Below are 12825 nucleotides of genomic sequence, written 5' to 3' on the forward strand. Positions count from 1 at the left end.
ATTTTTTTTAAAAGGGAATTAAAATTTTGCTTTGAGAATTTTTTTCAGAATTTCACAATATGCCTTGAAAATACAGGGATCTTCTTAGGTAAAATACTAACAGGGTCAGAAATCTGAGTCTACATAGAAACATTATTAATTTCAGTTTCCCTTTAATGTAATCTGCTTATAACACCTAATTAGCATGGATTTATGCTTTTCCAAAGGCCTTAATCATAAGACCCAGCAGCAGGAACTCATCACCACATAAATGTTTAATTTGTGGCTTCGAACTCAAGACTTGAGTTATTATAATGGGGCTGGTAAAGTTACAAAATAAATTATCATTTTATCCATGAGAAGACCTTTTCTTCACTATAAAGCTTTTGTGAGTCATTTGAATAATAATGATGACATGAATGTTTATTTCTAAAGTTTCTTAAATTAGTTCAAAGGGAGATAAAAAGTCAACATAAAATTAATTGCAAAGTTACAAATCTTTTGGTAGACTGTCACTAAAAAGAGCATACCATCTCCATCTCATAAGCTCCAATTTTCTCTTGCAAGAAATTAATCTGCATTTTGAATTCTTCTTTCTTCTTGTGATGATCTTCTAATAAACGGTGTTGTTGTTCTAGCTGCTGCTGCTGCCAAACAATTTGGTGTTTAGCTTGAAGTAAATGTACAGCTGTGCTGCTGTGACTAGTATTTCTCAGACTTTGACTAGCCTGTAACTAAAATTTAAAAAGGCAAAAAAAATGAGACATTAAAAATGTTAGCAGCTATACTGGCACAAAAAAAGGAAGAAAAAGAGAATTCTTTCTTCTTTTTTTTTTTTTTTTGATACCAGGGTACCTCACTCTCCACCCCCACCTCACTTCCCAAATAAAGTTCTGAAAAATTCCCATCTTGACAAGTATAAGAATCTCTTAATAGGGTATAAATTGTTTAACAGAAAAAGAAGCACCCTTCCACAAAAGTTATATTACCATCATGAGTTAGAAACTGGAAATTCGCTATGAAACCATTCAACTGGGAGCAATATTTGGTAAAAGACAGATCTGGTCTGATCCCATCAAAAAGGTCTCAAGTAGGTCTAAAATCCCTCCAGCCCCCAGTTAACTACTAGCTGACTACTTTAAAGCTGTAAGCGATCTTGTAATAATGAGAGCTACAGAGAGTTTCATGATGAGATTTCAATACCTATTCAATAAAAGTATATAAACATATGTAGAAAAAATATAACAAGTTTGGCATTTGCCTAGGGGACCCCTGAACAGAATATATCGGTCCAGTTACAAAGACCACCCTCATAAAGGAGGCAGCACTCCTAAAATGAAATTTCTTTGAAAGGGAAAAAACCTTATGGATATGACCTGAAATTTAATGCCATGATAGTTCCCACTAGTTTAACCCAGGTCAGATTTTGGAGGGAAAGTATAGACTTTGTTTGGACAGATGTTAATAAGAGCTGTGTTGTCTAATATTTGATCAACTAGAAAGGCTTATAAAATAGTAATTTTATGTCCCCTTCAGTTTAGCAATCTGTGCACGAATTAGTGGAAATAAAGTAAGATGGCTACGCTGAGACTAGAAAAAAGCCTCTCAATCGCTCAACATACATTTATCATGAGCTTACCAGGCATTATGCTAGGGGCTAGGGGTACAGAAATAAAAATGAAACAATTCATGTCTTCAGGGAATTTATAAATTGCCTCATCCTGAGCCATCTCCAGTCATCCTGATGAATACCTGGTCACTGGATTCAGATGGCTCTGGAGGAGAAGTGAGGCTGGTGACCTGTACAGTCCTCCCTCACTCAAAAAAAAGTCAAGTGCCAGTCATGTCATCATTTCTCTGATGCCGTGGTCTTCTTCAGCAACAAAGGACGAACACACACACATTCGACTGGAGGAGATGATATACACATATATAAATGCACATAAGACATACACAAAATAAATACATGGTAAATTTGTGTTTATGGTACAGGAGGGCACTAACACATAGGGAAAGAAGGAGTCGGTTCATTTTCTTATGAAAACAGAACACAGAAATTCTGAAAAGTCAAAATTATGGTAGAGCTAGAAAAGTTAATTCCTCTTTTCCAGTTAGTGATGTGAAAAGAGAAATGGAGGAAAATGCAACTAATGGTATAAAATACAATGGAAGAAATACAATTTATATGATTACAGAAAAATGTCATGGTCAAGAGTAATCGGACCAAAATATATAAGGATACTCTCAGTCTCCTTCTAGGCAAATGCAAAGTATATACCTTGACGAACTTTTTCTATATATGTTTACATATTATATAGCTACTGAAATCTCATCATAACCCTCTCTATAGTTCTCATGTCCTTATTACAAGAAAGCTCACAGATTAAGTAGTTAACTAGGGAGCTGTGGGGGCTGGAGGGAGTTTAATCTTTTTTTGTGCCACGAATCCCTTCTCAAAATAACTTTTTAATTTAACTCTATTTTATTTTCATAAATATCTCCTCTCCCTCCCACTGACCTCCAATAAGAAAATGATACAAAACAAAACCTCTATTACAAATATTGTAATTAAAACAAATACCCACATTGGTCATATAAAAAAATATACACACAACACACACACAAACATCTCAACATGCACCATGAGTTTCTTATAGCACAACAGCATTAGATCACATACATATATCATTTCTTCAGTCATTCCCCAAGTGATAGGCACCTTTTCAGTTTCCATTCTTTATTGCAATAATCCCAAAATACTGTACATATGTGCCCTTTTCCTCTTTCTTTGCTCTCTATGGGAGGACAGACCTAGTAGCGGTATCAATGGATCAGAATAAATACGGCTTAGTTAGCTCTTTGTATATAGCTCCAAATTGCTTTCTAGAATGGCTGGACCAGTTCATAGTAATGCAGAGTTAACAGCATATTATATACTTTCTTCCCACAGACCCTCTAGCTTTGTCATTTCTTTTTCTGTCAACTTTACCAGCCTGATAGGCATAAGGTGGTACCTTTGAGTTGTTTTAATTTGCATTTCTCTAATTATTGATTTACAGCACTTTTTCTCATACAGTCATAGGAAACTTGGATTTCTTCCTTTACAAAAGTGCCCATTCATTTCCTCTGACTATCACTTTGGGAAACGCTCTTAGTTTGACAGGTAATTTCTTCTTTGCTCCTCTAACCTGTTTATGTCACCCTTCTCTCTGAATTATGTCTTTATTTGGAGTTTGTCTTATTATAGGATGAGAGATATTAGTCTATAACTAGTTTCTGTTAGACTGCTTTATAGTTTTCTCAAGTTTTTGTTTGTGAATTCTGGGATATTTTCGTTTATCTAACACTATACTCATTTGCCCCTATATATTGTGTTTGACTGATCAACCTCTCCATTTCTTACTCAGTATTAAAACATTCTGATGACTACTGTTTTGTGATAGGTTAGTGTGAGATCTAGTACTGCTAGGCCCTTTTTCTTCCCACTTTTTTTTTCTCATTAATTCTCCTGATATTCTTGATCTTTAGGTCCTCTTGATGTATTTTTTTTCCTAGCTATATAAAGTGATCCTTTGGTAGTTTGGTTGGTACGGCACTGAAAAGGTAAATTAGAACTTGGGTAGCGTAGTCATTATTATTTTGGCTCAGCTCAGCTCACGTCCAGTTAATATTTATCTAATTACTCAGATGTCTTAATCTGTCTAAAGATATCTTACACTGCAGTTGTTCTCATGTAGTTCTTGTTTTTGCTTTGACAGGTATGTAATACTGTTTGTAATTATTTTACTGCTGAATTATTTTAGAACTATATACAGAAACCCTGATGTTTTACGTGGGTTTGTTCTATATCCTAAAATTGTGCTGAAGTTAACTGTTACAATTATTTTTCAGCTGCCTATCTAAGTAAACAGTTATCTAAGTCCTATCTGCAGAAATGCTAGTCGCCTCCTCTTTGCCTGTGCTCGTCCTCTGAGCTTTCTTTCTTCTCTTCTGGCTATAGCTAGCAGGCTGAGTATTATATTAAACAGCAGTAGTGATGATGAACCTACTTGCTTCATCCTGGGTCTTAAACTAGAACAAAGTCCTCTAGTTTATTCACATTACAGATACGCTGGCTCTTGATTTGACTTACACTATTAAATGAAAGATTCAATTCCTATGTTTTCAAGAGTTTTGTTTTTTTTTTTAAATACACATGAGTGTGGCAGTATGTCAAAAGATTTTCTTGCATCTATTGATATAATTTTAAAAAATTAATGTGATCTATTATATTTATAGCTTTCCTTATACTGAATCAGCCCTACATTCCTGGTATAAATCCAGCTTTGTCAGAGTTTGTAGTCTTTGTGATATGTTGTAGTTTCCTTGCTGACATTTTATTTTAAAAAATCCTTGTTTGTGCATCAGTATTCATTAGTGATACTGGTCCAATTTTTTTTCTCTGTTCTGCCTCTCTTTGGTTTATGTATCATGATCGGGTTTATACATATAAGGAATTTCTTGTGATCTCTTCTTTTCCAACTTTTCCAGTTTTTGTGGTATTAGAATTAATTGTAAAATGTTTGAAAGAACTCATTTGTAAATCTAACTGATATTGGGGTATTTTTCTTTGGAAATCATTTATGGCTTCTTCAATTTCTTTTTCTAATGTTGGATTGTCTTCTATTTGGTAGCATTTTAATCTGTTAATCTGAGCATTTTATATTTTTGAAAATATTGTTTGACTTCATTTATACTGCCATTTTTTGGTATATAACTGGGCAAAACAGTTCCTAATAATTTATTATTTCTTCTTCATTGGTAGTAGATTCATCTTTAAAACTTTTTTTTTGATACTGCTAATTTGGTTTTCTTCTTTGTCTTTTAAAAATCAAGTTAGCTACTGATTTACTTTATTTTTTTTAATAACAGCTTCTAGTGTTATTTATTAATTCAATGATTTCTTCTTTTTAATTTTGTTAGTCTCTTCTTTGATTTTCAGAGTTTCTATTAGTTGACTTACTCTTTCTTTTACTGATAAAGTGTTTAGAGATATTAATTTCTCTGTAAGATCTTAGTTATATTCCAAAACTTTTGATGTGTTGTCTCATTATTGTTCTTGTCTTCAATGAAATTGCTGATATTTTTCTATGATTTGTTCTTTGATTCATCTGTTTTTTTACTTTACATTTTAAAAAATTTAATATTTTTGTGTTACATGTTAAGTTCCAAACTGTCTCCCTCCCTCCTTTCTCCACTGAACTAAAAGGCCATCATTTGACACAGATTTACCAATAGATGTAAAACCATTCTATGCATATTTCTATTTATCAGTTCTTTTGCTGGACGTGGACAGCATCTTCCTTCATAGGTCCTTTATGGTTGATTTGAGTGTTTAATACTCATAATAATACTCATAATAACTTAGTTGTTGACAATTCTTCTTCGAACAACATTGCTGTTACTATATATAATGTTTTCTTGGTTTTGTTCATTTTACTTTTCATTATTTCATGCAAGTATTTCCATGTTTTTCTAAAATCAACCTGCTTATAATTCTTACTGCAAAGTAGTATTCCATCGCAGTCATACATCAACACTAGTTTGGCCATTCCTCAATTGATGGACATCCTCTCAATTTCCAGTTCTCTGCCATCATAAAGAGAACTGCTATAAATATTTTAGAACATTTAGGTTCTTTTCCTTTTCCCCTTATCACCTTGGGAAACAGACCTCACAGTTATATTGCTAGGTCAAAGAGTATAATCACGTTTACATTTTTGTGTTTCTCTCAAGTCCTGAGTTTCTTTAACTGAGCTCTGATCTTTCTACTAGGTATGCTTGGAAGATTTCCATTTCATTACAAAGCCATTTTTCTCCTTGTAGTGGTTGAGTTATTCTTAGCTCTAAGCCCCTAGATTCTTTGCCTTCTGGAACATTCTATTCCAAGGTTCCTGTTCCTTTGAAGTGGTGCCTGGGAAATTTTGTGTTATTCTAACTATGGCTCCTTGGTACTTGAATTCTTCTTTGCTGTCTGCTTCTAGTGTTTTTTCTTTGACCTTGAAACTCTGGATTTTGGCTACAATATTCCTGGGAGTTTTTGTTTTGGAGTTTCTTTCAGGAGGTGATCAGCTGATTCTTTCTATTTCTATTTTGCCTTCTGGTTTTAAGATATCTGGAAAAGTTTTCCTTTACAATTTCTTGAAACATATCTAAGCTTTTTTTTGGTCATTTACTTTCAGGTAGTTTAGTGGTTCTTACATATTTTTTTCTCTTCAATCTGTTTCTCACATAAGCTGTTTCTGCTATGAGATACGTTATATTTTCTTTAATTTTTTTTTTTTACTTTAACACTTCTTTTCTTATGGACATTAGTTTCTATTTGATCAATTCTAATTTTAATAATAATAGCTAATATCTATATAGTGCTCACTATGAGCACTTACGTACTGTGCTAAGCTCTTGACAATCATTATTTCATTTTATCCTCACAACAATTTTGGGAGGTAGGTACTAGTATCACATACATCTGACACATGAGGAGATGGAGGCTAACAGAGTTAAATGACTTCTCCTGAGTCACTAGTAAGCTAGTGAGTACCTGAGGCCGCACTTGAACCCAGGTCTTCCTGACTTCAGTCTTGGCACTCTATCCACTGCTTCTCCCAGCTTCTAGGGAGTTTTTTCTTGGTAAGGTTTTGTACCTCTTGTTCCATGACATTAATAAACTTTCCAAATTTTTTTTCCCACAGCTCCCATTTTTTTCCTCAATTTTTCTCCTCTAAGTCTCTCATTTGGTTTCTAAAATTATTCTGAGTTCTTTCTAACACTCTTGTTTCCCATCTCCCAGGAATTCTGGTTAAACTTCTGTGCAAGCTACGTTTATATCTGAGGCTCTGTTTGTAGACATTTTGGAGCCAGTCTCTTCTGAGTTTGTGTCCTGAGTGTTTCTGCCATGATAATACCTCTTTATGGTGATTTTTTTTAGTTTGCTCATTTTTCCAGCCTCCTTCCTGACTTTGGACTTGATGTTAGGACTGGGCTCTGTGCATTTCTGGGAGAAATGTCTGAACTGAGATTTTGTTGTCTTGGATCCTTCTGATGCTTTCCTGGAGGGCTGAGTGTTGTTATATAATTCCAAGACCTCAAGGACCACTCAGCTTGGACACCTGAAACCTCTTAATGCTCCTAAAGCAATGTGATCTGGGGCCATGTCTGATTATTGCCCTCCTGGTCTGAGCTCTGCAAGTTTCTGGCTCTGGTCTGGGAATGCAAACACTGGCGTTGGCTTGTTCTTTATTGGAAGCTCCAGTAGACTGTGGCTGGACTCAGACACTGTCATTGGTTCTGTGTGACCAAAATGCAAGGTCCCCTTTTGTCTGGGATTCCCATCTTCATTATTTCACTGGAGGCTTCAAACTAGGCTGGTGGCTAGAACAGAGACCCTGCTCTGCTTCTTGGTCAGAGTCCTGGACTTGCTCCTCACTCAGGACACAGCCTAAGGTCCACCACTTTTCCTTACCCTGGGATGCCACCCATAGGTATAGGTGCCCTCCTGAGTTCACCTTGGGTCTGGGGCAGGTCTGTCACTGGGCACCTGTTCCTGAACAAGGCTGGGTCCCTTTCTTGCTCCGGGACACAGCCTCAGTCCTTCTTCATTTCTGGCATGTAGCCATATGTCTGGACAGATCCTGTCCCCAATATCCAGAGAACTCTTTGTCTCCCTATACTAATCTTAATTAGAAAAGAAATAAAAAAGCCTTGCTGTGATTTTGTTTCTAAATTTCCTGATCAGGAATTGACTTGGTGCATTTTCTAAATCTTTTAGGAAAGTCTGTGTTGGAGGAATTGTGTCATACTTGTTCTGTTATTCTGCCATCATGGCTTTCCCCTCTCAAAATAATGTCTTTAAAAGTATAAAATTAAAAAAAAAAGGATGACAAAAGAAAGTAGTTACATTGGAATGTGGTTACCAAAACACTAAAAAATGAAGCTCCTGGACCCCAAGTTAAGAATCCCTGTTGCAGGCCAAGGTTCACACGGTCAGGTTCTCCTTCTTCCACAAAGTTTCTGGGTGACCCTGTAAGAGGTATCCTCAAAATGAACCTGGAGGAGAAAGCCCTGGCCTTGCTTATGAAAATGTGTTCAATAAAGTCCACTGAAAAAAGAGGTAGCATGATGAAAGGTAAATTTCAAGCCTGAAATTTGATTTTTACAGATTTTTTTTTTTGCAGTTAATATCATGCTAAAAAACATTCATCAGCTATGAAGGAAACAATCGTCATGAAAAGAAAGAGACACCCATCTGGTTATTAATTCTACCTCTGCTTATTACCACTTTATCTGCAGATTTTTGATCACTTCTGCTTCTATACACACACACACACACACACACACACACACACACACACATTACAAACTACAAATGAATGGTAAAGGAGTTTTTTGAGGGGGAGAGAAAGAATAACCATGAGCCTTATTATTTGCTCAAAGAATTTTTTGTTCTAAGGAATTATTATTATTATTATTATTATTGCTTAGAAAATTATTTAGCTCTCCTACTATTTTGAGGACAAAGCTCAATCTCAGACATAGAAGCCATTAGTAAACAATGGTAATGTAAATCATGGAACTTTCTATCATCTGTAATTCTTCAAATGGAAAACAAAAGGAGAAAGCAGAAAACCCAATAAAAAGGAAACCACCAAGGGGAATATAAACTGATGTTTGGTTAATGAGATTAACTGGCACCCATTATTTTCCTTATATAATAATCCATAATAAACAAATATTAGGTGAACATAATATTTATCCTGAAAGACACAAAAGTTGCCAGAAATAAATTATACTATTATCAAATAATGAAAATTTACCATCAATCAGACTTACATGATGGAACTGTATTTGCAACTTCTGACTTTGTTCTGTCACTTCTAAAAATTCTCTCATAGTTTCATCTTTTTCTCTTCTTGCCTGCTGCAGGGTAGCCGTAAGTTGGGTTATGATGCCATCTCTTTGCTTAATTGCAGCTTCAAATTCTTGAAGCTATTAAAAAAAGTGAAAATGGGTGATCAAAAACAACTCAAAATACAATTACAGGTTGATTACTATTAAAATGATTTATGGCTAAACGTTGACATAATATGCTAGATTCTAAATCTTATTGAAGCAGACATTTCCTTCTTCTTTCTGAAGAGCAGGTTTCCTGTCTCTCCTAGGGCAGAAGCACAGGCGCTATTTATGAGTCCAGTCTTACTCTACTTGGCACAGGAGCTGGAGACTTCTTCTATTTACAACCTGGTTCAGTTTGGCCCTCCTCAGACAATATGGTAGCTTCCCAGACCCTGGGGTTCATAACATTCAGACACCTGATCAGCTTATCTCATTGCAGTTGGGAATACCCAGGATATCTGCAAGCCTCAATCTCCCTGGCAGCACAGATCAGAGATATGTTCTACCACATTTTTCACATCAGATATCTTTATAAGTGTCTGAATTAAACAGAAATTTGAATCATTTTAATTAAATTTAACAATTTATTAAATGCCTACTACATATGCAAAGCATCGTGTTGGGTGCTGTTGGGGATATAAAGATGAACAAGATGTGAGAGCTTTGGATTTCAAGTAGTTTACACTCAAATGAGGAAGATAAAGACTTTGAAGAAAGAAAAAAACAACAACAAACCCAGATACAAATTAAAGTATGATTGATCCAGGAGAGGTATAACATGGTTCTAATGAAGGAAAAACGAATTACATCTGGGGGGATTAGAGAGGGCTTCAAGGGAGTGGTAGCAACTGAGATGGGCCTTGAAGGCTAGGAAGAGTCTCAAAAGATAGAAATAAATACAGGTTAAAGGTAGATTAAGAGTCTCCTAACGGAGTGTTAAGAACGTTTACTTCTAGCTGCCACTAGGTGGTACAATGTATAGAACACTGGGTCTGGAATTGGGAAGCCTTGAATTCAAATTTGACCTCAGATACTACTAGTTGTGTAACAAAAGTTATTTCATCTGTTTGCCTCAATTTTCTTAACTGTGAAATGGGGATAATGGCAGTATCCATCTCAGAGGGTTGTTGTGAGCCTCCAATGAGATAATATTTGTAAAGTGGTTAGCACAGAGTAGCCATTATAGAAATCTTGACCTCTTCTCTTCCCTCGCTGACTTGGGTTGCATTTTTGGTTTGTAAAGAGCCTAAAACCTTAAGTGGGTGGTCATTCTGCATAGCTTCCTCTGATAAGTTTCTCCTAATACTCCCACCCAGAAAAACAGAAAAGTAAAGTCTAGCTAGCTGCTAGTTCAAGGAAGGAAATCTGATCTCACAGTCGTCACTACTGAGCTTCAGTGGAATGGACCTCAGGACTGAATGGCTCTAGAAGCTTTCACCTATCTGACTTCAAAAGAACATGGCAGGGGAAAAGGTGGAGCAAGGCAGGTCCAGAGACTTTGTCTAATAAGAAGCTATTTTCCCGGAACGACAGCCAAGAGCCTATAGTGAGAAGTATGGTGAAGCATCTAAGTAAATCAGTCACAAGGGGCAGATAGAGAAGGCAAGCGATCAGGACAGCTGACTACACACTGCCCAGACACACACTGAGGAGGAAGTGGGAGGGGCAGCGGCACAGAGAGGGTGGGAAGACAAGAAGGTCCAATGAGGTCCCCATGGTCAATGGTGGGGAAGCCAGACCCGAAGGGCCTCAGGGGAGTCCCAGGTACAAACAACTTTTTCAGAAAGTCTGGCAGCGAAAGGAGCAAGAGAAACAGGTGGACCAGCTAGTACAATCAGGGGAAGTTTTGATATACTTTGCTGTCTTCTTAAATGGAGGATGCTGAATTTAAGTGACCTTTTTTCTTGATGACTCAGGGTTCCCACTGTGAATAAGTTATTGTGAAAAGCCAAAGACATAACTGTAGAAAGAGATGGTTTGTGACAAAGGAACGAATAGGAACTGCTTAGAATGGGCCCTAAAATTTGCTCTCTTGTGGGAAAAAATAGCTCACATTCATATAACACTTTGGAGATATTTTACAAAGATGATCTATGAGTGTTGTCACTTGCTCGCCATTTTACAGATAAGGTAACTGAGGCTCAAAGCAGGTAAGACACGTGCCCGGGATGACAAAATAGGTCCAGTGCTCATCCACAATGCCATAACACCTCCTGCTTTCTGGTCATTTGCTTGTTTGTCATCATAATGGTGAAATGTGAAGTTGTATAACCTAAGAACATAACTTTAATTTAAGCACTGAACCCAAACTGAAACAAGCCTTTTTCTCATTTTTTTTTCAATCTCTAGAAAATCTTTACAGTTTCTACTAGTCTTCTGACTTGTCAGCAGCATTTAGAACTATCTATGATCTATGTATCATTAAAGAATCTATTTGACAACCTGAACCCACTTGTGCTTGAACTGCATTTTCATGGACACATGAAAGAGTTTCCATAATTTTAAGAAGTAGGTGTTATCTCCATATCTAAGGCATATTTTTTAGTTAGAGCCTAGTGCTACATCTTGAAATGGTCACAGATATTATTCTCTCATGCTATAGTAACAAATTTAGTCTATATACTAAACATGGTGGGTTCAAGATGTCAAAGACATGCCTACAATTTATTTGAGATTTGGAAATAGTGGATTCTGTCTTTTAGAGAGATCTTTGTGGATAAGGTGGATAAGTAGGGAAAATAAATGATAATTTTACAATTGTTCTTCATGGCCCCCTGTGGGATATTCTTAGAAGAGATACTAGAGTGGCTTGCCATTTCTTCACCTCATTTTACAGATGAGGAAACTAAAGCCAACAGGGTTCAGTGACTTGCCCAGGGTCACACAGTTACTAAGTGTCTAACATTTGGACTCAGGAAGATGATTCTTCCTGACTCCAGACTCAGGACTCAATCCACTGCGCCACCTAGCGACCTGATAATACAATGAAGTGAATTCAAAACTGGCTGAACATTCAGGGGTGGTGATTAAAATAATGATATCAATTTGTAGGGAAATATCTACCCGCTCTGTCCACTAGATACTCTATCCTTGACCCTGTTCTGTTAAAAAAAATTTACTGACAGTTCAGGTGAAGAATTTTATCAAATATATAGTGAAACAAAACTGGGACAGATAATCTCCTGCATGACAGAACTGGGAACACAAAAGATCTCAACAGACTGGAACCATAAGATACAATAAAACACACAGACATAAGGTGCTGAATTTAGGTTAAAAAACAAAAGTACAAGTGCATGCTGAGGGAGATGAATCTACACACAGTTCCTGGAGAAATGGTCTCTGTGTTTTAGTGAACTTTAGAGATCAATGAACCAGCAACATTGCATAGTCGATCAAAACAAAAGGGAATATAATTTTAGGCTACATTAACAAAAGTGTGTACGTCATTCTAGTACCCAATTAGCTAAATGAAAGCAACTCATGATCAGATTAATTTTAGGATGACGAACTTGGGAGCCACGGAAACTCCTGAAGACATCTAAATAAATTATGGAAGGGTTGCAATTCCTTTGTTGACCAGAAGGAACGCCTATACTTGAGAAATCAAAGTTTCCTAAAATAACAGTAACATAGTAAATATCTTCACTCCATTAGACTAGCTTCTTCCCATTCCCTCATCCCTACAGTCAAACAGTTGTCAAAAATCGCTAGTTCTAACCCTCAACCCTCTCTCAGATCTGTCGTGTTCTTCATTAAATCAATCAGCATGTAGTTCAATACATGCTATTATATAATATATATGTGTATATACGTATATCATAGCAAATGCTATAGTTATATGAGATACAAATATTCCCATGGCCATCACCCTAGTTCAGGTCCTCATGCCCTCTCCCTATGTTACCGGATTGC

At 36.3% G+C, this 12825-nt stretch overlaps 1 protein-coding gene and 1 long non-coding RNA gene across 15 annotated transcripts in view; one reads left to right on the forward strand and one right to left on the reverse strand.

The window, feature by feature from the left end:
- Positions 1 to 12825, forward strand: part of LOC140530919 (uncharacterized) — a 949813-nt gene that overhangs the window by 232165 nt on the left and 704823 nt on the right. The window lies entirely within an intron of this gene.
- Positions 1 to 12825, reverse strand: part of LOC140530911 (A-kinase anchor protein 9-like) — a 100173-nt gene that overhangs the window by 55394 nt on the left and 31954 nt on the right. For all 11 annotated transcript variants that reach the window (XM_072650043.1, XM_072650042.1, XM_072650037.1 and 8 more), the window contains 2 exons: positions 8848 to 9003; positions 510 to 713 (listed from right to left, as the gene is read on the reverse strand). In XM_072650043.1, the coding sequence (XP_072506144.1) occupies positions 510 to 713; positions 8848 to 9003 (360 nt within the window). The remainder of the gene's footprint in view (positions 1 to 509; positions 714 to 8847; positions 9004 to 12825) is intronic.

This window comes from Notamacropus eugenii, chromosome 3 (genome assembly GCF_028372415.1).
Source record: "Notamacropus eugenii isolate mMacEug1 chromosome 3, mMacEug1.pri_v2, whole genome shotgun sequence".
Taxonomy (NCBI): domain Eukaryota; kingdom Metazoa; phylum Chordata; class Mammalia; order Diprotodontia; family Macropodidae; genus Notamacropus; species Notamacropus eugenii.